General features: G+C 43.3%; 1 protein-coding gene across 1 annotated transcript in view; it reads left to right on the top strand.

The window, feature by feature from the left end:
* Positions 1 to 26,560, top strand: part of LOC100983421 (zinc finger protein 90) — a 38,740-nt gene that overhangs the window by 2,187 nt on the left and 9,993 nt on the right. The window contains 3 exon segments of the mRNA XM_063600056.1: positions 21,615 to 21,713; positions 24,161 to 24,287; positions 25,131 to 25,226. Coding sequence (XP_063456126.1) covers positions 21,699 to 21,713; positions 24,161 to 24,287; positions 25,131 to 25,226 — 238 coding nt within the window. The 5' untranslated portion in view covers positions 21,615 to 21,698.

Consider the following 26,560-nt stretch of genomic DNA (forward strand, 5'->3'; position numbering starts at 1 on the left):
CCATGTTGAGGCTGCAAGAATTGCAGGTCAGCAAGAATTGCTGCCCAGGGGCAGCACATAATGGGACTAGTACCACCGTCCTGACGGTGTGCTGTTGATGAGAGCACGATGCAATTCTTCACCAGGGTCTTGGTACGGACTAGCTCGTTATTAGATGTATTGTAGACAACATGGACGATCCTTGTTTTACCAGTACAACACTCTGAGCCACAGGAGAAATTCCCCCGTCCAGCCTCAGGGCACCGTATTTCTTCTTACCTCCCCACAAACGGACTGTGTGGATGCGGCGGGGGCCAATCTTGGTGTTGGCAGCCGGGCGCCCCAACTCATCCTTCTGCTTCTTGTGGTAGGGCTTTCTCTTGCCCCTGGACTTGCAGCGCTTGTGCCAGTTGTCCCAAGAGATGCCCATCTCTCAGCGCTGGCTGGAAAGAGTTCTCTTTTCTTTGATCTATGCATTTCTTCCATTTGGCTTTTCCTGGGCCACATCTTATACATTAAACCGGTAAACATCACTACAGTGTTTTTCCTGAGTTCTGTGAGTAGCTCTAGCAAATTATTTGGGTGTCCCCAATTTTCAAACAATAGGTGAGAAGCATAGATGGGCCATGGGGTTTGTGACTGGCATCTGCAGTGAGGACAATGTTGTGGGACTGAGCACTGAAACGGGCTCTGTGCTGACTCTGGGTGGTGTCAGATTTCAAATGTTAGATAATGAGTTGTCGTTGGAGAGTTGTTTGACGTTCAGCAAACTCTGCAGATTTGGTGCCAGCAAAAGATATCACGGAGGCCTGGCCTGGAATAAAACTCTGGGTGTTTGGGAATAGGAGGCTCTCCTGTACACAGGCTGTCACACTGCCCATTGTCCTGTGATTCCAGATCTTCTCCCAGGGTGACAGAGGACTGAAAACATAGAGGAAAAGAGCTCTCATGACAGACACCCCCCTTTTCTTGCAAGTGCCACAATAGGATTCCCACCTACTCACAAACACACACACTAGACATAGACATGCCCATACTCCTCCCAGGACTAGGCACCACCTTCAGGAACTTCATTATGCCATTTTTTTTTTCTTTTTCTGAGACAGAGTCTTGCTCTTTTGCCCAGGCTGGAGTGCAGTGGTGCCATCTCGGCTCACTTCAACCTCTGCCTCCCAGGTTCCAACTATTCTTCTGCCTCAGCCTCCCAAGTGGCTGGGATTACAAGTGAGTGCCACCACACCCAGCTAATTTTTGTATTTTTAGTAGAGACTTGGTTTCACCATGTTGGCCACGCTGGTCTCAAAATCCTGACCTCATGATCCACCCACCTTGCCCTCCCAAAGTGCCGTGATTACAGGCATAAGCCATCGCACCCAGCCAGCATTTTTGATCCTAGTGTTTCTTGCCAAGAACCCACAAGTGTCTACAAGTCTCCTGGCATATCCCCACCCCCAGACACTGAATCTGCAGCAGCAACCTATTTTCTCCATCAACCTAAAGGTCTGGACCTCCTGTTTATAATCTCATCTGCCTGCATGCACACAGAAATAAATCAGAGTGTGGCCCCACCTGGGCCACTATCTGTAGCGAAAATCAGTCCATTCATCTACATTGCAGTCTTTCCCACACAGGGATTTGTTTTTTTTCTTTCTTTCTTTCTTTCTTTTTTTTTTTTTTTTTGAGATGGCGTCTCGCTCTGTCATCCAGGCTGGAGTGCAGTGGCGAGATCTCGGCTCACTGCAAGGTCTGCCTCCCAGGTTCACACTATTCTCCTGCCTCAGCCTGCTGAGTAGCTGGGACTACAGGCACGTGCCACTACCCCCGGCTAATTTTTTGTATTTTTAGTAGAGACGGGGTTTCACCATGTTAGCCAGGAGGGTCTCGATCTCCTGACCTCGTGATCCGCCCGCCTCGGCCTCCTAAAGTGCTGAGATTACAGGCGTGAGCCACCGCGCCTGGCCTGTTTTTTTTTCTTGTAGCTTTTATTTTTGGTTTAGGGTACACATATGGGTTTGTTATACAGCTAAAATTATGTCATGGGGGTTTGGTGTGCAGATTTTATCACTGAGATACTACGTATAGCACCAAACATGTCTGTTTTCTGATCCTCATGGTCCTCCCACTCTCCAGCCTCTACTAGGTCTCAGTGTCTGTTATTCTCCTGTTGTGTTCATGTGTTCTTATTATTTAGCTCTTACTTATAAATAATAACATGCATTTGGTTTTCTGTTTCTGCATTTGTGGGGAAAAGAGCGATAAGACTGTTACTGTGTCTATGTAGAAAGAAGTAGACATAAGAGACTCCATTTTGTTCTGTACTAAGAAAAATTCTTCTGCCTTGAGATACTGTTAATCTGTAACCCTACCTGCTACCCTGTGCTTGCAGGAACATGTGCTGTGTCCACTCAAGGTTTAATGGATTTAGGGCTATGCAGGATGTGCTTTGTTAAACAAATGCTTGAAGGCAGCATGCTTGTTAAAAGTCATCACCACTCCCTAATCTCAAGTGCCCAGGGACACAAAACACTGCAGAAGGCTGCAGGGACCTCTGCCTAGGAAAGCCAGGTATTGTCCAAGGTTTTTCCCCATGTGATAGTCTGAAATATGACCTCATGGCAAGGGAAAGACCTGACCATCCCCCAGCCCGACACCTGTAAAGGGTCTGTGCTGAGAGGATTAGTAAAAGAGGAAGGCCTCTTTGCAGTTGAGATAAGAGGAAGGCATCTGTCTCCTGCTCCTCCCTGGGCAATGGAATGTCTCAGTGTAAAACCTGATTGTATATTCCATCTACTGAGATAGGAGAAAACCCCCTTAATGCTGGAGGTGAGACGTGCTGGTGGCAATACTGCTCTTTAATGCACCAGATATGTTTATGTATGTGCACATCAAAGCACAGCACATTTTCTAACCTTGTTTATGACACTGAGACATTTGTTCACGTTTTCCTGCTGACCCTCCCCCCACTATTACCCCACTGTCCTGCCACATCTCCCTCTCTGAGATGGTAGTGATAATGATCAGTAAATACCTAGGGAACTCAGAGACTGGTGCCGGCGCGGGTCCTCCGTCTGCTGAGCTCTTGTCCCCTGGGCCCACTTTTCTTTCTCTATACTTTGTTTCTGTGTCTCTTTCTTTTCTCAGTCTCTAGTCCCACCCGACGAGAAATACCCACAGGTGTGGAGGGGCAGGCCACCCCTTTAGCATTAGTTTTCTTTTTTTTTTGTTTTTTGTTTTGTTTTTTGAGTTGAAGTTTTGCTCTTGTTGCCCAGGCTGCAGTGTAATGTTGCGATCTCGGCTCATTGCAACCTTTGACTCCTGGGTTCTAGCGATTCTCCTGCCTCAGCCTCCCAAGTAGCTAGTATTATAGGCGTGCACCACCACGTTTGGCTAATTTTGTATTTTTAGTAGCAACGGGGTTTCTCCATGTTGGTCAGGATGGTCTTAAGCTCCCGACCTCAGGTGATTATCCCACTTCAGCCTCCCAAAGTGCTGGGATTACAGGCCTGAGCCACCACGCCCAGGCTGTGCATTAGTTTTCTAAGAATAATGATCTCCAGCATCATCGATGTTATTGCAAAGGACATAATCATTTCTTTTAATGGCCACAGAGTATTCATGATGTTTATGTATCATATTTTGTTTTTACTAAATCTTTTATTTTTGGAGACAGGGTCTTACTTATTGTTCAGGCTAGAGTGCCGTGGCATGATACTGACATACATTAGCCTGAACCTTTCAGGCTCAAGCAATTCTCTCCTACCTCATCCTCACAAGTAGCTGGGACTACACATTTGCGTTACCACCCCTGGCCAATTTTTCTTTTTGTATTTTTTGTGGAGACAGGATTTTGCCATGTTGCTTAGGCTGGTCCCAAACTTCTAAACTCAGGCAATCCAACTGCCTTGGCCTCCCAAAATGCTGGGAGGACGGGCATGAGCCACCACATTTGACCATACCATATTTTCTTTTTCTTTTCTTTTTTTGAGACGGAGTCTCCCAGGCTGGAGTGCAGTGGTGCGATCTTGGCTCACTGCAAACTCCACCTCCCAGGTTCAAGCAATTCTCCTGCCTCAGCCTTCTGTATAGCTGGGACTACAGGTGCTGGCCACCACGCATGGCTAATTTTTTTTGTATTTTTAGTAGAGACGGGGTTTCACCATATTGGTCAGGCTGGTCTCGAACTCCTGACCTCTGGTGATCCGCCCGGGTCAGCCTCCCAAAGTGCTGGGATTACAGGCATGAGCCACTGCGCCAGGCTGACCATACCATATTTTCTTTATCCAGTCTACCATTGATAGGCATTTACAGCCTGTCCATGTCTTTGCTATTGTGAATAGTGCTGCAATGAACATGCATGTGGGTATGTCTTTATGATATAATAATTTATATTTCTTTGGCTATATATACCCAGTTGTGGGGCTCCTGGGTCAAATGATGATTCTGTTTTTAGTTCTGTGAGGAATCGCCACACTGCTTTTTACAGTTTTTTAACTAATTTACACTCCCACCAGAAGAGTATGAGCATTCCCTTTTCTCTGCAACCTTGCCAGCATCTGTTATTTTTTGACTTTTTAAAAATAGCCATTCTGACTGGTGTGAGGTGGTGTCTCATTGTGATTTTTCTTTTAATTTCTCTAATGATTAGCGATGACCACTTTTTTTCATATGCTAGTTAGCCTCATATATGTCTTTTTTTGAAAAGCATCTGTTCATATATTTTGCCTAATTTTTAATGAGGTTGTTTGGTTTTTTCTTGTAAGCTTGTAGGTTGTCTGTTTACTCTGTTGATAGTTTCCTTTCTGTTAGGAAGCTCTTAAGTTCAAATGGGTCCCATTGGTCAATTTTTGCTTTTGTTGCAGTAGCTTTTGGTAGCTTCCTCATGAAGTCTTTCCCAGTTTCTATGTCTAGAATGGTATTTCCTAGGTTATCAAGGCTGGGTTTCTTATAATTTTAAGTTTTTCATTTAATTTTTTAATTTATCTTCAGTTGATTTTTGTAAATCAAAATGAAATGAAAGGGTCCAGTTTCTGTCTTCTACATAGTGTTAGGTATTTATTCCAGCACCATTTATGAAACAATTCTTCCCACATTCCTCTTGACAGCTTTGTCAGAAATCTGATGGCGGTAGGAGGGTGGCATTATTTCTGGCCTCTCTGTTCTGTTGCATTGGTCTTTTTTTTTTTCTTCTTTTTTTTTTTTAGACGGAGTCTCGCTCTGTGGCCCAGACTGGAGTGCAGTGGCCCGATCTCGGCTCACTGCAAGCTCCGCCTCCCGGGTTCACGCCATTCTCCTGCCTCAGCCTCCCGAATAGCTGGGACTACAGTTGCCTGCCACCGCTCCCGGCTAATTTTTTTGTATTTTTAGTAGAGATGGGGTTTCACCGGGTTAGCCAGGATGGTCTCGATCTCCTGACCTCGTGATCCGCCCGCCTCGGCCTCCCAAAGTGCTGGGATTACAGGCGTGAGCCACCGCGCCCGGCCAGTTGCATTGGTCTTATGCATTAATAAGTTTCATATAATATCTTTCTCTCTTCTGGTTTTTCCCTCATAAACCTTCTTTCAAGTGCATACATTGTACAAATTTCAGATGTCCAAGAGTTCAAAACTCTTTAAAAACTTCCAAAAATGTTTTTGCTATTCCCTCTTTTTGTAAGGAATTTAGATTATATGTAGATATTTTTCTTTGTTTTATTAACAGCTAAATAAACCTTTGTCATTTTTTCTGACTCCAGATTATCTTTGTCTAGTACTTCAGATTTATTACTTTGTTTTTGCTTCCAAAATGTTTATTTTTTTTCATTTTTAGTCCTTTAGACAGATTTGTTTAGATAAAAGCTCATTTTAATAGCATACAGAAGCTTAGCACAAAGAGAATTAAATTTAGCAATACAGAATGATAAAGACTAAAAGATACTAAATTTCTTTGTCAGAAACCTGATGATCCAAGGTAATTATCCAATATTTGCAGGCTGAAGCACTTGTACTGCAAAAGCAAGAACAGTTCAGTGCATAAACTGAACAGTGCAGTCTGTAGTTGTACCTTGCTTTCTATTACTTCATAACAATTAGTATAGTTATGTGTAATGTTTGCAGACTACCTGCATTCATATAAATTAAACAGTATTTTCTTTTTTTTTTGAGACAGAGTCTCACTCTTGCCCAGGCTGGAGTTCAGTGGCGTAATCTCAGCTCACTGCAACCGCTGCCTCCCGGGTTGAAGTGATTCTCCTGCCTCAGCCTCCCGAATAGCTGGGATTACAGGTGTGCCCAACCATGCCTGTCTAAATTATTGTATTTATAGTAGGGATGGTGTGTTATCATGTTCACCAGCTTAATCTTGAACCCTTGACCTCAGGTGATCCACCCGCCTCAGCCTCCTAAAGTGCTGGGATTACAGGGGTGAGCCATAAACAGTATTTTCTACAATAGTATGAGTACAAAGCTGCATTACTTACTTTGAATTAATCACTTAAATGGTTATTTTAATATCATTATTTACACTTCTGAAATATAAAATGTTTTAACTGAAGTATAGTTTTAATTTTTAAAACTATAATTTTAAACTATACACATACTATATACATACTATATACATTATGACTAGTTCATTAAAATGATTTATACTTACTTATGTCTAATATCCAAATAAAATTTATACCAAATTGTTACATTAAGTAGATATTAGTGTGACATGTTTATTACTTTATTCAATAGGGATTATTATGAGTAAACACAATTTTAATATCTTTTATTTCACTAAATTGGTATGCTGCTATTACAGGACAAATAAAGACAGGTGATGTGGCCACCCAAAAACTATAATGGTTCTTCAGTTTGCTATGTTGCAAGTTCTAATATGTTCCACTATATGAACACAGTCAGATTCTATTTCTTCATCAAAAAGTGTTGTTGGAAGTTGTCAGTTGTATTTCAATATAGAACCTCCATTCAATGGCTAGGAGATGAGGGAACAGCAGAGACTGAAAAGAAACTTTATAAAATTATTCTTAAGATCTGCCTCCTTCATAATGCTCATTTCTCATGCTGAGAGTAGCTGTGCACTTTGGGTGTTTAGAGAGAGATTTCTTTTAGGGGAATATTTTCTGACTGACATGATCAATCTTATATCTAATCTGAGCTTTTTCTTAGATTATTTTAACTTTTTTCTCAAAATAATCTTGCTCAGATGGAGATAATGTTTTTCTCTCCAATGCTTTGGGTGTCTGTTTCAGAAGATCTATTTGTATCACATGGTTTCTGAATAAGCTGGGCTGTCACAGTGAGAGCTTTTGGAGTCATCTCTATCTGGACTTATGCTGGAAAGTCAGCAGTATTTTTTCCTTGTCACCATTATAAGTAGAAAGGAGTTGAAACACTGCTCCCATTTCCATTACTGTGAAGGTGAAATTTTACCCAGGAGGCCTGCAGGCTCTCCTCCTGCAGCTCAGGCTTCACTCTCTGATGTGACACTGGAGTGCTGCTGTGGCAAATTGGGTTCACACAAAAGGTGAGCTGTGCTCTGGGCTGTGCCTCAGTGGCAGATGGTAGAGGTAAATAGAGGACACTAGCTTTCATGCGCGTCCATGTGAAGAGACCACCAAACAGGCTTTGTGTGAGCAATAAAGCTTTTGATCACCTGGGTGCAGGTGGGCTGAGTCCGAAAAGAGAGTCAGCAAAGGGAGATAAGTGTGGGGCTGTTTTATAGGATTTCGGTAGGTAAAGGAAATTAAAGTCAAAGGGGGTTTGTTCTCTGGCGGGCAGGAATGGGGGTCGCAAGGTGCTCAGTGGGGGTGCTTTTTGAGCCAGGATGAGCCAGGAAAAGGACTTTCACAAAGTAATGTCAACAGTTAAGGCAAGGACCGGCCATTTACACTTCCTTTGTGGTGGAATGTCATCAGTTAAGGTGGGGCAGGGCATATTCACTTCTTTTGTGATTCTTCAGTTACTTCAGGCCATCTGGGCATATACGTGCAGGTCACAGGGGATGCGATGGCTTGGCTTGGGCTCAGAGGCCTGACATTCCTGCCTTCTTATATTAATAAGAAAAATAAAACAAAATAGTGTTGAAGTGTTGGGGCGGCAAAAATTTTTGGGGGGTGGTATGGAGAGAGAATGGGCGATGTTTCTCAGGGCTGCTTCAAGCGGGATTGGGGCAGTGTGGGAACCTAGAGTGGGAGAGATTAAGCTGAAGGGAGGTCTTGTGGTAAGGGGTGATATTGTGGGGATGTTAGAAGAAACATTTGTCGTATAGAAAGATTGGTGATGGCCTGGATACGGTTTTGGATCAATTGAGAAACTAAACAGAAGATACAAGGTTCAAATAAAAGAAGGAGAAAAATGGGTATTAAAGGACTAAGAATTGGGAGGACCCAAGACATCCAATTAGAGAGTGCCCAAGGGGGTTCAGCGTAATTACTTGCTTGGTTGGCAAGTTTTTGGGCTCTATCCTTGAGTTTTTTTATGTTGTCATACACCAGGCCAGATTGATTTAGGTAAAAACAACACTCTTCATTTAAGAATATGCAGAGTCCTCCTTTTTCAGCAGTGAGTAAGTCAAGGCCTTGGCGGTTCTGGAGGACAACTGCAGCTAAAGAGTCAACTTGGGCCTGGAGGACTGATAAAGTTTGTGACATGTCTGTGATGCTAGCAGAGAAGTCATTACACAGGCTACAGAAGGTCGTGACAGAGGTTGAAATGCCTGCTATTCCAGTACCAAGAGCAATAGTGGAGGCAGAAAGTCCTAAACGGACCATCAAGGGAATTAGTGGAATAACTCTTTTTTGTCATGTTGGTGTCATGAGGGGAACAGGGAGCTCTTCGGTCCTATTTGCAAATTGAATTTTGGGGGTAAGGAAGACTAGTGTACATGTGCCTGTCCAATTAGCAGGTAGACACATGTAGGTAGAGGATCCACAGAGGAAGAAGAGACCTTGTGTGAGGCAAAACTGGAGATGTAAAGTAAAAAGATGAGAAGGAGTGCTGAAAGGGGTGTCTTGTACCCAGACTCCTAGGGATCCAGCTAGGGCGGCAGCTGTCAGAGGTTGTAATGGGGACTGATGGGGTAACTGCGTAGAGGGGGAGTTTCGATTTTCATGGTGTATGAGAAAACATTGAGTATCTATGAGCAACCTTTCACTGTTATTTTCGGGGCTGGGTATAAGTAAACGAGAAGAGGGCCTGGGAGGAGAGTCTGACGAGCAAGGGGAAGGTAGCCAAGGATGGAGTGAAATACAGGGCAAGTGTCTTCCTAAGCAATAATTGCTGCAAATTTTTTTAAGTTTGGCTGTATTGATAGAGGGCTTGTCTGTAATATGCAGCTGGAAGGCTCCAGTTGTTTCAGTGATGTGTGTAGTTGGGCTTCGGAGATGAAGAGTAAAGGAACATCGAGAAGGTGAAAGATTACCTAGGGGAATTCCAGTGGGTCTTTGCGGAGAGATACATAAAGGAGTGGCCACTGGAATAGTAATTTGTGTTGTGAGAGGTCCAAATGGGGGGAAGTAGAGTTAATATAAGGAGAAAGGTTTTTTAAATAAGTGCGAAGAAGGGCGGCAACTTGCTGATGTCAAATGTCTGAGGAAGTCTTGCTGGACCTGTCCAGAAAGTAAATGAGTTCTTCAGGAGGGTAAAGTTGAGGGCTGTTAAAGGAAGTTCGGAGGTGTAGGGAGACAGGGGATGTTGCTCAGTCTGTCTGTAAGGTGGGGACAGCTGTGTAGGCACTGGAAGAAAGGGAAATGCAAAGCCAGCAGTTGTTCGCCAAGGACGGATTAGAAGCGGCTAGGAGAGAATGGGTAAGGTTGATACTGTGGTGGAGATAGCTGGGGAGAGGTAGAGGGTGACATAAGAATGGGAATGAGAATAAGAGTGAGTATAAAAGTAAAGAATAGAACTTCATCAGGGTTGGAAGTATTGGAGGGTGCCCTGCCAGCAAAGATCATCTATCCACTCTAAGAGGGAGTTAAGAGTGGCGGTTTGGGGATAGCACCAAGAGATATCAGCTGTGATGGCTTGAAGAAACAGTGTAAACTGGCAGTGTAAACAAGAGTAGGGCATTTATAAGTAGTTGAGAATGGAGAATAGGAGTATGACCGGACAGAAGATAGTAGGGATGACTAGTTTTTGGGGCTTGGCCTAAGTGGTGGGGGTGACTTCGTAAAGCCCTGTTGCAAAAAGTAGGGTAAGGATGAACAGACCTAATAGAATGAAGGGATGTATTAGGCTCATAAGGGTTATTACTGTTCTTCAGAAATACGAGTGAGTTTAAGGGAAGTGGGGGAGAGTACTTAAGTGGGGGAGAGTACTTGTGACTTCTAGGAGGAAGAGGAGGGATTAGGCTGGCTGTCCGATGGACACAGCTTTATTCTGGAATGGTGAACCCAGTGGGGAGGATCCTGCAGGCGGACGGCAGTCGGGGACTATAGATGACTAAGTAGGGTCCCGTCCATCGAGGTTGTAGAGTTTGAGGGGTCAGATTCTTAACAAGAACTGATCATCCAGCTAGGTTGTCTTCATATGGCTGGCGATCTGGAGTAGGTAAGAGAAGATTAGCAGCCTGGCGAATTTCCTGTCTAGCCTGCTGGAGTACTGGAAGATAGTCGCCTAGAGGGCTGGTGTCTGGGATGAGGCTAGGGCCAAGCAAGAAAGTGCGTCCATATAAAAGTTCAAATGGACTGTACCCTGTAGCATCTCGAGGACAGGCTCTGATTCTGAGAAGAGCAAGAGGTAAAAGTACTGTCCAATCCTTTTTAAGTTGGAGGCTGAGCTTGGTGAGGTGTGGCTTTAAAAGACCATTAGTCTGTTCTACCTTTCCTGAAGATTGAGGACGGTAAGGGGTATGAAGGTTCCACTGAATACCAAGAGCCTGAGAAACTGCTTGGGTGATTTGGCTAGTAAAGGCTGGTCCATTATCAGACTGTATAGAGGTGGGAAGGCCAAACCGAGGAATTATGTCTGACAGAAGGGAAGAAATGACCGCGGTGGCCTTCTCAGACCCTGTGGGGAAGGCCTCTACCCATCCAGTGAAAGTGTCTACCCAGACTAAGATATTTTAGTTTTCTGACTCGAGGCATGTGAGTAAAGTCAATTTGCCAGTCCTGGGCAGGGGCAAATCCCCGAGTTTGATGTGTAGGGAAGGGAGGAGGCCTGAACAATCCCTGAGGGGTAGTAGAATAGCAGATGGAACACTGAGAAGTGATCTCCTTCAGGATAGATTTCCATGATGGAAAGGAAATGAGAGGTTCTAAGAGACGGGCTAGTGGCTTGTAACCTACATGGAAGAGGTTATGAAATGATGACAGAATAGAATGGGGCTGTGAGGCTGGAAGAAGATATTTTCCTTGGGCTAAGAACCATTTGCCTTGTGTGGGAAGAGATTGATAGGTGGAAGTTTCTGTGGAGGAGTAGGTGGGAGTGACTGAAGCGAAGGAGAAAAACTGGCTGTGAGGGACAGAAGTTGGAGAGCTAGCTGCTTGTCTAGCCACCTTATCAGCATAAGCATTGCCTAGAGCAATGGGATCTGATGCCTTTTGATGCCCCTTGCAGTGAATGACCCCAGCTTCTTTTGGAAATAAAGCGGCTTTGAGCAGAGTTTTTATTAAAGAGGCATTAATGATGGAGGACCCTTTTGTAGTGAGGAAACCTCTTTCAGCCCATATGACTGCATGGTGCTGCAGAATATGAAAGGCATATTTAGAATCAGTATAGATATTGATGCGTAGTCCTTTTGCAAGAGTGAGGGCTTGAGTTAAGGTAACTAGTTCGGCTTGCTGAGAGGTAGTGGAGGGAGGCAGAGCGGTAGCCTCAATGATAGATGTGGAAGATACTATAGCATAGCCTGCCTTTGCTGGTGAGTGGTGATTAGGCCTGGTGGAACTGCCATCAATAAACCAAGTGTGATCAGGGTGAGAAACAGGGAAGAAGGAAATTTGGGGAAATGTGAATGTCAGGTGGATCAGAGAGATGCAGTCATGAGGGTCAGGTGTGGTATCCGGAATAATGTGGGAGGCCGCATTTAAGTCCAGGCCAGGAACAATGGTAATTGTGGGAGACTCAACAAAGGGTGAGTATAGCAGAAGGAGCCGGGGAGCAGAAAGTATATGTGTCAGGTGTGAGGAAGAAAATAGATTTTGGAAATTATGAGAGCTGTAGAGAGTGAGTTGAGCATAGTTTGTGATTTTGAGGGCCTCTACAAGTATTAGGGCAGCAGCAGCGGCTGCACGGAGACATGATGGCCAGCCTAAAACAGTAAGGTCAAGTTGTTTGGACAAAAAGGCTACAGGATGCGATCCTGGTCCTTGTGTAAGAATTCAGACTGCACAGCCCTGCACTTCGGCTATGTGTAATGAAAAGGGTTGGGATGAGTCAGGGAGAGCTAGAATAGGGGCAGTCTCTAAAGCTGTCTTCAAGGAATGGAAAGAGGAGTGGGGAAAGGATTTAGGATCTATGGGGTCAGCTAGGTTTCCTTTTGTGAGTTTATATAATTGTTTTGTTAGGTTGGCAAAACCAGGTATCCAAAGGTGAAAGTATCCAACCATGCCGAGGAAGGAAAGGAGTTGTTTTGTAGAAGGGGTTGGGGTTTGAGAGATTAGTCGGATACGATCGGCAGGGGGAGCATGTGTGTTCTTATGAAGAATTATGCCGAGGTAGGTAACGGATGGAGAAGAAATTTGAGCTTTGGAGGGGGATACCCGATGTCCTTTGGAGAATAAACACTGAAGGAGCAGAAGTGTGTCTTGTTGAGAAGATTCAAAGGAGGGGCTACAAAGAAGAAGGTCATCAATATATTGAATAAGGTGAGAAGCGGAGGGGTGGAAGGAAAGTAGATCATGAGAAAGAGCTTGGCTGAAGTAATGAGGGCTGTCCCTGAAACCCTGCGGCAGCACAGCCCAGGTAAGCTGCTGGGATTGATGGGTGTCAGGGTCAGTCCAGGTGAAAGCAAAGAGAGGCTGGGACGAGGGGTGCAGGGGAATAGTGAGAAAAGCATCTTTAAGATCAAGCATGGAATAGTGAGTTGTGGAGGAAGGTATTGAGGACAAAAGAGTGTACGGGTTGGGCACCACAGGGTGGATAGGCAAAACAATTTGGTTGATAAGACTCAGATCCTGAACTAATCTGTAAGACTTATCCGGTTTTTAGACAGGTAAAATGGGGGAATTGTAAGGAGAGTTTATAGGTTTTAGAAGCCCATGCTGTAGCAGGTGAGTGATAACAGGCTTTAATCCTTTTAAAGCATGCTGTGGGATGGAATATTGGTGTTGAGCAGGGTAAGGGTGATTAGGTTTTAATGGGATGGTAATGGGCATGTGATCGGTTGCCAGGGAAGGAGTAGAGATGTCCCATACTTGTGGGTTAAGGTGGGGGGGATATGAGAGGAAGACGCGAAGGAGGCTTTGGGTTGGGGAGAAGGGCGGCAATGAGATGTGGCTGTAGTCCAGGAATAGTCAGGGAAGCAGATAATTTGGTTAAAATATCTTGGCCTAATAAGGGAACTGGGCAGGTGGGGATAACTAAAAAAGAGTGCATAAAAGAGTGTTGTCCAAGTTGGCACCAGAGTTGGGGAGTTTTCAGGGGTTTTGAAGCTTGGCCGTCAATACCCACAACAGTTATGGGGGCAAGGAAAACAGGCCCTTGAAAAGAAGGCAATGTGGAGTGGGTAGCCCCCATATCGATTAAACAGGGGATGGACTTACCCTCCACTGTGAGAGTTACCCAAAGCTCGGCGTCCATGATGGTCCAGGGGGCTTCCGAGGCGATCGGGCAATGTCAATCTTCAGTTGCTAAGCCAAGCAGATCTGGGAAGGAGTCAGTCAGAGAGCCTTGGGCTAGAGCTTTAGGGGTTCTAGGAGTGGCTGCCGGGTGAGCTGGGCAGTCTGATTTCCAGTGAGTCCCTGCACAGATGGGACATGGCTTGGGAGGAATCCCAGGCTGCGGGCATTCCTTGGCCCAGTGGCCAGATTTCTGGCACTTGAAGCAAGATCCTGATGGAGGAAGTCTTGTAGGAATGCTTGACTACTGTGGCTTAGGCATTTTGAAGTTCTCGTATGTAGGAGGTGTGGCTGGGTTTTGTCTCACAGTAGGGGCAAGTAATTGTAACTCAGAAATGCATTGCCGTCTGGCTGCTTCCTCCCTATTATTGTACACCTTGAAGGTGAGGTTGATTAATTCCTGTTGTGGGGTTTGAGGGCCAGATTCTAATTTTTGAAGTTTTTTTGTAATGTCAGGAGTGGATTGGGTGATAAAATGCATATTAAGAATAAGGCAGCCTTCTGGCCCCTCTAGGTCTAGGGCGGTATAGCGTCTAAGGGTTGCTGCTAAGCAGGCCATGAACTGGGCTGGGTTTTCATCTTTACCTTGGGTAGTTTCTTTAAGTTTGTCATAATTAACAGCTTTGTAAGCTGCTTTTTTAAGCCCTTCAACTAGGCAGGAAACCATGTAATCTCGCCTAGCTATACCTGGGGAATTTGCCTGATAGTTCCATTGGGGATCCTCTCGGGGAACTGCTCTAATGCCTTCCTGGAGGTCTGGCTCGTGAAGCCGGTGGTTATCAGCATGGGATTGGGCTAGAGAAAAAACTCTTTCCCATTCATCAGGGAAGAGGGTAGAAGTCAGGATGACATTTAAGTCACTCCAGGTTAAGTTGTAGGACACAGTTAGACATTGGAATTCCTGTATATATTTAGTGGGGTCTGATGAGAAAGAGCCTAAACATTGACTGATCTGAGAGAAAGAGAAAAAGGTACATGTACCCTGACTATGCCTTCAGCTCCAGCCACCTCTCTAAGAGGAAATTGTTGGGCAGGTGGGGAAGAGCTAGTCTCGGAACTAAACTGTAAGCCGGACCGGGTGTGAGGAGGGGAGGTGATAGAAGGATTATAGGGTGGAGGAGCGGAGGCTGAGGAAGAATTGGGACTTAGCTCGGCCTGGCAATGAGCAGCCTGGGGAGGAGGGGAAAGGTCAGATGGGTCTGTAGAAAAGGAAGACTGGAAAGACTCAGCGATGCTTGGGGGTGGGACTGAGGGGACAGGCGGGAGGGAAAGAAGGAGGATCTGGGAGGAATCGCATTGGGAACAGAGGCTAGGGAGGGAAGGAAGTGTGAAAAATGCCTGGACGTAAAGCACCTCAGACCATTTGCCCATTTTTCGACAAAAATTATTTAGGTCTTGTAGGATGAAGAAATCGAAAGTGCCGTTTTCTGGCCATTTAGAGCCATTGTCGAGTTGTATTGGGGCCAAGCGGTGTTGCAGAAGAAAATAAGGCATTTAGGTTTTAGGTCAGGTGTGAGTTGAAGAGGTTTTAAGTTCTTGAGGACACAGGCTAAAGGAGAAGGAGGAATGGAGGGTGGAAGGTTGCCCATAGTAAAGGAGGCAAACCCAGAGAAAAGAGAGCATAGAGACACGGAGGGAAGGGGTTCGGGGGTTCTTACCCTCCAGAAAAGCAGGAAGGGGGGTCAGGGCATGGAAATAAGGGATTGGGGCGCAGAGATAAGAGGTTGGGCTGCAGAAATAAGGGATTGGGGCACAGAGATAAGAGGTTGGGGTGCAGAAATAAGGGATTGGGGCACAGAGATAAGAGATAAGAGATTGGGGCACAGAAATAAGGGATTGGGGGTTCTTGCCCCCTAGAAAAGTGGGACTTGCCACTAAGGGTGAAGGAGAAGGGGTTGAGGGGTACTTGCCCCTCTCCCAGAAAAGCAGAGAAGGGGTAGAGACAAGGAGAGAAGGGGTTGGGGTACTTGCCCTGTCCCCGGAAAAGCAGAGAAGGGGTAGAGACAAGGAGAGAAGGGGTTGAGGGGTACTTGTCCCTTCCCCAGAAAAGTGGGACTTGCCGCTAAGGGTGAAGGACCAAGGCAGGTGTCCCTGTGTGGTCTGACACCCTTGAAATGTGAGTGTATAATCAGAGAGGCGTCCCTGCAATGATTAAACACCAAGGGAAGGCTGCCTTCCCAGTCCGTGACCGGCGCCGGAGTTTTGGGTCCATGGATAAAATGTGTCTCCTTTGTCTCTACCAGGAAATAAAAGGAATTGAAATTAAGAGAAGGGAGAGATTGAAGTGTGGCACCAAGATTGGAAGGAGAAAGAGGTTGAGGGATAGTGAGGGAGGTTGGAGAAGAGAGTAAAAAGAGGCCGCTTACCGGATTTGAAATTGGTGAGATGTTTCTTGGGCTGGTCGGTCTGAGGACCTGAGGTCGTAGGTGGATCTTTCTCACGAGCAAAGAACAGAGGACAGGGGATGGATCTCCCAAGGGAGGTCCCCCGATCTGAATCATGGCACCAAATTTCATGCACGTCCGTGTGAAGAGACCACCAAACAGGCTTTGTGTGAGCAATAAAGCTTTTAATCACCCGAGTGCAGGTGGGCTGATTCCGAAAAGAGAGTCAGCGAAGGGAGATAAGGGTGGGGCCATTTTATAGGATTTGGATAGGTAAAGGAAAATTACAGTCAAAGGGGGTTTGTTCTCTGGTGGGCAGGAGTGGGGGTCGCAAGGTGCTCAGTGGGGGTGCTTTTTGAGCCAGGATGAGCCAGGAAAAGGACTTTCACAAGGTAATGTCATCAGTTAAGGCAAGGACCGGCCATTTACACTCTTGTGGTGGAATGTCATCAGTTAAGGTGGGGGCAGGGCATATTCACTTCTTTTGTGATTCTTCAGTTACTTTAGACCATCTGGGCATATACCTGCAGGTCACAGGGGATGCGATGGCTTGGCTTGGGCTCAGAGGCCTGACACTAGCAACCAGGAGAAAGCAAGCAGGAGTGCTGTAGCCCACTGCCAGAGTGTACAGAGCCACTGCTCTAAGTAGCCAAAATGATAGAACCCTATTTAACCTTTTTTGTAGCAGAGTGAAACCCTACCTTCAGCAGGCACTTGGCTTCAAGCAGCTAAACCACCTCCGGTTATGAAGATGGGAAATGTTTATTTGTCATTGAATATGAGCAATTAGCATACACACATGGCCTCTTCAGTCTCCAGGTGAATTTAGGATGAACTATATATGACGTGGTGCTGGAAATTCTTCTACTTGTGGACTAATTATGGTGACCATCTTTCTATCTTTGCAGTCACTTAAGCAGATTGACTATGATGCATGTCACACTTAATTGTGTAATAAAACACTTTTCTTTCTGTACTATTATTGTGGCATTTCTCTGGGGCTGGAGACATTTTTTCTTTTAATTATTGTTTCCAAATACTGTCTAGAATTACCAGACATGATATAAACACATAAGGTGCCAATGAGAATTTACTCTAGAGGGTACTTTTCCTCTCAGGCTTCCAGTCGACTGACACTTGTGCAGCAAAGTGCACGCTGTCTCCTAAAGATGCAGGCAGAATTGTGTCTCAGCCTATTTATTATCTATAGTCATCTACAGTCATTTCTAGAGAGGCTAGATCAGATTTCTATAAATTTCACAGGGCAGCAATCAGTTATTTTACCTCTTTCAGTGACTCTTGTATTTTCAGACCTGAAACGGATTCAGAGACCATGGGGCCCACAAACCCAATTAGAGTAACGTGTGCATTGAGTAGACATGTAGATAAGAGATTCTCCACTTTCTTCTTTCTACTCTGCTAAAATGCTCACAAATGTGCTATAAACATGCTGCCACTCCATCCATTCTTGCCCTAAATCTGCAGCTCCATATTTTGAATCCAGGTCTTGAGATTTGGGAAATAAAAAACTTTATCTGAAAAGTGCAAGTACTTTTTCTCCCTTTGAACTATGTATTCAAATGTATGTATCTGTTGAAACTGTTCACAATTGCCACAAGTAGCTATAAATTAAACTAATGCCACATTGGACACTATATCCCATACCCTAAACCATAACAATATATATCTAATCAATAATCAATGTTATTTCTGTAAACAAATATAAATTTCTGATAAACAACTTTGTGTTAGCCCACTCTGTGTTTCTCTTATTGTCTTTACAAATCTTCTTGTAACTGCTGCTAATCAAAGTGTAGATTTCAGGCAACTTGAATATTTGCTCCCAGGTTATAATCCATAAACTTGACCCAAATAAGCTGTCTACTTATATTCATGTTGTGTCAGCTTTTTGTTTTTTTCATGTAGACTTATCATTTAGAATGTGCTAGAACAGCCTCTATTAGGGGATCTCTTCACCAAAGGATGCAAAGCCAGGTGGATCCTACCTAGAATCTGCAGATAAGGTCTGTCCTCTGCCAGGAATTTACAAAAAAGGGTGGGAGTTTGGATAAAGAATGTACAGAAAACTAACAAAAGGCATTTTCTGTATTGTGAGATGTCAGCAAAGACAGCTTACAACCCCCATTTGGGAGTGTGGCATTTTGAGATTTTCACATCTTGTTCATTGACCTGCTACAGTGATGTGAGAGGCTCCAGGAGGAACTAGCATCTGATGGCAGAATCTGTAAGTGTAAATAAGCATCTTAGGAGTGAGAGATCAAGGCCACAAAATATCCAGAGCCATGACCACAACTATATTTACCTGTAAAATGTGATACTGGAGTAGAGTATTTTTGTTCTTTCTCTTATCCAAGAGCTAGCAAATCAGGACAGGAGATCCAGGTTCTGGAGCTCCACCAAGGCAGTTCCATTTTCTATTCAGAATCAGCCTCAGTTCCTCCAGCCTGGCTTATCATTGGGCCATCAGCCCAGGGTCACTGAGAATTCGGTCACAATCACCTAGATGTCTTTGAGGCATTGGAGGATGTCAGAGCAGAATTGTGTCAGGCTGACAAGAATGGTTTTTTCTTCTGTCTCAGTGTAAGAGAAACGAGTCATCCTGTGTTTGTTCCTCCTGTCATACAAGAGGTGTCTTTGGTACCCAGATGAGAGTTTCTCCAGTTTCCTGGTACTTGGATGATAAACACGGAGATCTGGAGACCCAAATAGATAAGCTAGTTGCTTCCATTTCATATGGCCATTAAAAAAATACATGAAGCAGTCATGGTTCCAACAATTCAGAAACTTTTAGTCTAGACTAGCAACTGGATAAATAATTGAATTATGCATCATATGGTTGTTCCAACAAATACACGTGTCCAAAATCTTGGGCTTTATTTAGGCCACTTTCTTTATGTCGTTGTGACTTCTGATGTCTACACCTGAAGGGCTATTTATGAACAGAAGAAATGTTATTATGCTTTTTTTTTTTTTGAGATGGTGTCTCACTGTGTCACCCAGACTGGAATTCAGTGGCATGATTTCAGCTCACTGAAACCTCTGCCAACAGGGTTCAAGCGATTCTCTTCCTTCAGCATCCTGAGTAGCTGGGATTACAGATGCCTGCCACTGCACACGTTTGAGCAGACCAATTATGAGGCAATTCTCCTAACTCTGCTTCCAGAAGAGTCTCCCTATCAATTACTGAATACCCATTGTGGTTTTTTCCCTCAATCACATGGGAGGAACGGTCTATCATCCTGTCCTGAAGGGAGTTCCTCCTAGGTCAGGTCAGACTTTTGTATGGTAATGAAGATTTAAATCCCCTGTTAGGAAACCTGCTGGACACTGGTGTGGCCTTCTTAGCCTTACTCTTTTGTCTTGGACAACTGTCCTCCAGATCTGTCACTATCTGAGGCGTCCTACGACAGGCAGTCACTAGATACTTCTCCCAGCCACTAAATAGTGACTGGAGAACTTTGCTGTCTTCACATGCTTTTCTAATTATGCCTGAAAGCCCAAATCCTTTGTTAGGGAGAGACGTCCTAGCAAAAGCAGGGGCCATTGTACACTAGAATTAGAAGAAGGAAAAAGGGTAAATATATATACAGACTCTAAGTATGCTTACCTAGTCCTCCATGCCCATGCAGCAATATAGAGAGAAGGGGAATTCCTAACTTCCAAGGGAACACCTATCAAACATCAGGAAGCCATTAGGAGAGTATTATTGGCTGTACAGAAACCTAAAGAGGTGGCAGTCTTATACTGCTGGGGTCATCAGAAAGGAAATGAAAAGGAAATAGAAGTGAACCGCCAAGCGGATACTGAAGCCAAAAGAGCTGCAAGGCGGGACCCTCTATTAGAAATGCTTATAGAAAGACCCCTAGTATGGGGTAATCCCCTCCAGGAAACCAAGCCCCAGTACTCAGCAGAAGAGATAGAATGGGGAACCTCAGGAGGACATAGTTTCCTCCCCTCAGGATGGCTAGCCACCAAAGAAGGAAAAATACTTTTGCCTGCAGCTAACCAATGGAAATTACTTAAAACCCATCACCAAACCTTTCACTTAGGCATTGATAGCACCCATCAGATAGCCAAATCATTATTTACTGGACCAAGCCTTTTCAAAACTATCAAGCAGATAGTCAGGGCCTGTAAAGTGTGCCAAAAAAAAATCCACTGCACTGCAGGCCATACATTTCAATCCCTGTATCATTAACCTCCTTGTTAAGTTTGTCTCTTCCAGAATCAAAGCTGTAAAACTAAAAATGTTCTTCAACTGGAGCCTCAGATGCAGTCCATGACTAAGATCTACCATGGACCCCTGGACTGGCCTGCTAGCCCATGCTCCAATGTTGATGACATTGAAGGCACCCCTCCCCAGGAAATCTCAACTGCATGACCCGTACTACACCCCAATTCAGCAGGAAGCAGTTAAGAGCAGTCATTGGCCAACCTCCCCAACAGCATTTGGGTTTTCCTCTTGAGAGGGGGATGACTGAGAGACAGGACTAGCTGGATTTCCTATGCCTACTAAGAATTCCTAAGCCTAGCTGGGGAAGGTGACTGCACCTGCCTTTAAACATGGGACTTGTAACTCAGCTCACATCTGACAAATCAGGTAGTAAAGAGAGCTCACTAAAATACCAATTAGACTAAAAACAAGAGGTAAAGAAATAATCAAATCACGTATCACCTGAGAGCAGAGGGGGAGGGACAATGATTGGGATATAAACCCCAGGCATTTGAGTCGGGAGTGCACAACCCCCTTTGGATCCCCTCCCATTGTATGGGAGTTCTGTTTTCACTCTATTAAATCTTGCAACTGTACACTCTTCTGGTCTGTTTGTTACGGCTCCAGCTGAGCTTTCACTTGCCCGTCGGCCACTGCTGTTTGCTGCCATCCCAGGCCCGCTGAATACTTCCACCCCTCCCCCTCCGGATCCAGCAGGGTGTCCCCTGCACTCCTTTGCCACTCCTGATTAGGCTAAAGGCTCGCCATTGTTCCTGCATGGCTAAGTGCTCGGGTTCATCCTAACTGCGCTGAACACTAGTCGCTGGGTTCCACGGTTCTCTTCCGTGACCCACGGCTTCTAATAGAGCTATAAGACTCACCGCATGGCCCAAGGTTCAATTCCTTGGAATCCTTGAGGCCAAGAACCCCAGGTCAGAGAACAAAGGGCTTGCAGCCATTTTGTGAGCAGCTGCCACCATCTTGGGAGTGGCCTGCCACCATCTTGGGAGCTCTAAGAACAAAGACCCACCCCTTAACTAAATTGCTGGTGTCTGTGCTAGAAAAGGGCACTTGAGGATGGGAAAGGAGAAACTTTTATTTTTATCTTCATGGAGCAGCTCATTGTTTTTGAATCTCTAATTGTTTTTGAATCTCTTCTATTTTAAAGGACATAAATGGGTGGACTTTTTCTGTCTTTGTTTTTCTGCCATTTGTTGTCATGCTAGGAGGTAGACATGTGGCACTGACACCTTTAAAGGCATATTCTCCAGATGCCGGCGTAATTTCTCCAGAGAATGTCATTTGACAAGGAATTCCAGAGAAGGAGGAGAAAGAAAAAACAATGGCTTTTCTTCAGGTAAACATGTCTCAGATGCAGAGCTGTGTCCACTCTTCTCCTGGACTGCCATGCATTTAGCACTCAGAAAACTTTACATCTGTACTTGTGTTTATCCTCCCTAATGAGTTTGGTTGAACTACTTCTTAAAATTCTTATGATAGTCAAGGGTCTCTGAAAAATATTTCTTTCCTATATCCCTGAGCCTCTTATATGCCATGAGCTTCTTATATGCCATGCAGAATTCTCAGCAAGAATTTATGATCCACAATGTGGGATACAGTAAATTTGTCCTCAAAGGTTTCAGCTTGTTAACTTCCTTTAAAATTGAAGAGGGGAAATTGTTAAGTACAATGAGTACTGAGGTTCTCTTCAAAGAACCAAAATGTCAGTATGTTCATCTTTCCTGTTCTTTGTTCTCTATTTTAAAGTTCAACTTCCTTGATCTTAATGTCTCCTTGCTCCTAGTTTCAGTAAACAATCCCTTCTAACTCACGTATTTAGGGTCGTTAGTCATCCCTAGTCACCTGCTCTGTCCTGAGTCACTCCTACTCACCTGACTTATACCCATCCTTCCTGCTGACTATTCATCCCACCACTCTGGCTCTTATCATTGCTCTCTTTAAAATAGCCAATCAGAATTAGCTTAGACTGTGGTCCAACCCTAGCCAATAGCAGAAAGACACAGCAATAGGGACTAGTGGTGTTAGCGATAAGGCCCCCTTCCCCTCCCTTGCCCAAGTGTGCTCTTGCCATTGCTCCATCTGTGAGACACACCCTTCTGTAGAAGTATATTTGCCTTGCTGAGATGTTCTCTTTTTGAGTGCTCATTTTCCCTGAGACTCTGAGCAATTGTTTCCAACATGCAATCTTAAAAATGTTTCCTTTGTAGCTGTTGAACATGAAAAGATATGGATACTCAAGATTTCTACTGGGGAAAACTGTGGTCCTTAGTAAAGATGGAGAATATGTCATGTTGAGGCTCCATCTGTGTTCCATTAGCTCTATGCAGAACAGGATTAAGAAAATGCTTATTTAAATGGAATGGGATTTATTACCCAGAAAGTTCTGAAAAAAATATTAGGAGATACCTGCTCTCTAGGGTGCTAAATGACGCCTACTTAAAATTCCTACTAAAAATTACAGAACATAGGAGTTACCTGTACTTTGAAGTTTGTATAAAACATGTTCCTTTATGGTTAAATTCATATTTTACTTACTTTTTTTGGGAGGAATATGTTGGGGTGGCCAGACCAAACACCAGGTCGTGGGGGTGACAAAGTCTGATGGACTCAATCCTTTGAGTCCTTTGAGAAAAAGACAGTTTGAGAGAGAAAGGTGGGACACCAGGGGGCCATTGCGATCCTCCAGGCTGTGAAGGCCCAGAGCTCTGGGAGCCCACGCTGTTTATTGGTAATCCAACAGAGAAACAGATGGTGAGAATGTGGAGGTCGAAAGGACAGGCACATGATCTACAGCTGTGAAGGTTTAGCATTTATAAGGAACCTGTTCTGCTACTTGAGATAATGGGAATAGGAGCCTAGGAGGGCTAGAAGCAAGGAACCAGCAAGTCTAGACACATTCCAGAGGACATTAAGTCAGTCATGCAAGCCCTGCCTCAGCTTTCTTCCCAACCCTCAACTTTTTTCCCAACAGGAATATTTCAACAGTGATGCTGTATTCTTCTGTGTGCATTAGCACATCATAAAATTTGTCCTAGTGCACTTAATGGTGAATGATTCACTTGGTGAAATAGCTCTGTAACAGATTTCTTTCACTATAGAGTTAATTATTTTAAGTATCTTTGTGCAGCTGATATGTATAAACCAGCACATTTAATCGGGCAGCTGTCCTTTTTTCTTATTTTTTCTACATATTTTTCTTTGGAAAATGAAGGCTCTTTGTTTACAGGCCAGAAAAACTGGGAAAAACAAAGGTTCTTCCACTTAGTGGATGTTTGACAAAATATCCTTCTTGGGCCAAAAACATTGACATTATTCGTGAGCTTGTTAGAAATTCAAAAAATCAGACTTTATTTCAGATCTTCTGGAAAAAAAAAAAAAAAGAACCTGCATAACAAGGTCTTCAGCTTATTGTACATAATAAAATTTGAGAGGTGCCTTCTAAGTCACCGTGTCTTTTCTGTCTGAAAAATATTCACAACTCATTCCGTATGAGCTAAATATAGCACTCAAAAATGTACATGTTCATGCCCTTAATTTTATAATTTATTATCTAGAAAAATATCATATATGAACTGATGTTGTGGATCCTATTCTGCTCTTTTTTCTCAGTTAGGCAATATATTAGAAAATATTTTTGTGTTGAAAATTGTTTTATTGGATAATTTAGTGAGTCCTGTAAGTCAGAACCAATTCTCTTTACTCTCCAATTTCACCTTAACTCAAATTACAAACTTTGCCCATGACCACTTGGTAAAAATATGTGTGTATATGTGTGTTTTTCAGGGACCATTGCAATTTAGAGATGTGGCCATAGAATTCTCTCTGGAGGAGTGGCATTGCCTGGACACTGCACAGTGGAATTTATATAGGGATGTGATGTTAGAGAACTACAGAAACCTGGTCTTCCTTGGTGAGGATAATGGAATACATAATTCATAATATACCCTAAAGGTTGTTTTTATGTTTTTTTGTGAAATGATTTTTAGTAATTTATTCTTTGCATAAGAGAGTTTTAGATCCCCCTTTTCCTGAAAATCTTCAGAATTTCTTTTAGAAGTGAATTTCTTCAAGATGTTTCATCTTAATTTAAACTTTCCACTTTCCTGAGTTGAGCTATACTCTTCACTCTAAATTAGTGGTAATTCCAGAAATTTAGTGGCATAAAATATTGTTATCTCCACCTGAAAATCTAATTGCCACCACCAACTTTTGATTCAGTAGCACCAGGTAATAAAATTTAAAAACCTACAAATTAGGACCAGGCGCAGTGGCTCACACCTGTAATCCCAGCACTTTGGGAGGCTGAGGTGGGCAGGTCGCCTGAGGTCAGCAGTTTGAGACTAGCCTAACCAACATAAAGAAACTCTGTCTCTACTAAAAACATGAAATTAGCTTGGTATGGTGGCACATGCCTGTAATCCCAGCTACTCTGAAGGCTGAGGCAGGAGAATTTGTTGAACCCGAAAGGCAGATATTTCACTGAGCTGAGATTGCACCATTGCACACCAGCCTCGGTAACGAGAGAAACTCTGTCTCAAAAAACAAAAAACAAACAAAACAAAACAAAAAACCACACACACACAAAAGAAACCTACGATTTGAAAGTATTTTCTAAATCTTTTGAAATTTTTTTTTATAACTCTATTTTGGAATTTACTAGACTATTTTATCACATCTTCTCTGCTGAGCACAGTACTAGCTTGTAATTGGAGAATATGAGGAAGATTCATGTTATTTATTTTTAATAAAACAGGTATTGTTGTCACTAAGCCAGACCTGATCACCTGTCTGGAGCAAGGAAAAAAACCTTTCACTGTGAAGAGACATGAGATGATTGCCAAACCCCCAGGTAGGTGTGAGTGAAAATGAATACAACAGACAGCACAGATAAGAGGTCCCAAGGTCAAAGAGAAAGCCGGTCCTTAAAATGTGATTTAGGAAGCTGTGTTCCAAAGAGAATAGTTCCTGGGATTCTGTTTTTTGTTTTGTTTTTAATTTTGCTTTCACAAAGGGACATCTTCTGTCTTATGCTTTTAAATTTTCTAAGGATTCTACTTTTCTTTCGGTGAACTTCCTTCAACTTCACAGTGAGAGCCAGAGTCCTCTTCATGGCATATAAGAGACTGCACAATCTGGCTGCTTTTACATCATCTTGGGGACACAGAAATATCTGCATGACTTTCAGAAACTAAACTGTTTTTAGAGTCTTTTTGCATCAGGCCTGAAATGTGTGAGGGCAGTAGTATCAGTTTCATTTCTTTGTTCATTTTTCTGCATGGTCCATTCTGTTTTTATTACTATATAGTCTTAAAATATCATTTGAAAGTATAAGTATGATATACTTCTGCTCTGTTCTTTTTGTCAAGATTGCTTTGGCTATTCAAAGTTTATTTTAGTTTCATGTAAATTTTAGAATTGTATTTTCCATTTCTGTGAAAAAGATACCACTGCAATTTTGCTAGGAAGTTTATTGAATCTATAGATCACTTTGGATAATATGGCACTTGAATAATATTTATTCTTTCAATCTATAGACATAAAATATTTTAAAATTTATTTGGAACTTCTCTAATTTTTTCATTGATTTTTTTTTTTTTTTTTTTTTTTTTGGTAAAGAGTTTTTACCTCCATGGTTAATTTTTTTTCTCAGAAATTTATTCAATGCTATAGTAAATAAGATTTTTTCTTTTTATTTTATAAGAGTTTAAGTATATAAAACTGTACATATACTTGTATGTTAATTTTATGTTTTGCTAATTTACTGAGTGTATTTATTATTTGAGACAGGTTTTTACTCTGTTTATGGTTTTTAAATATAAGATTGTATGATCTAGAAACAGCAACTTTTTACTTTTCTTCAATTTCAATGGATTTTTTATTTATTTCACTAATTCTTCTGCCACATATTTCCAGTGCTACATTAAAATAGAAGCATTGACAATGAGCACAATATAGTTTTGCATTGCTGTCTGAATTTGATGAAGCAAATACCTCTTCAGGTTTTCTTTTTTTTTTTTTTTGAGACGGAGTCTTGCTCTGTCACCCAGGCTGGAGTGCAGTGGTGCGATTTCACTCACTGCAAGCTCTGCCTCCCAGGTTCACGCCATTCTCCTGCCTCAGCCTCCTGAGTAGCTGGGACTACAGGCACCCACCACCACGCCCAGCTAATTTTTTGTATGTTTA

This window comes from Pan paniscus, chromosome 20 (assembly GCF_029289425.2).
Source record: "Pan paniscus chromosome 20, NHGRI_mPanPan1-v2.0_pri, whole genome shotgun sequence".
Lineage (NCBI taxonomy): Eukaryota > Metazoa > Chordata > Mammalia > Primates > Hominidae > Pan > Pan paniscus.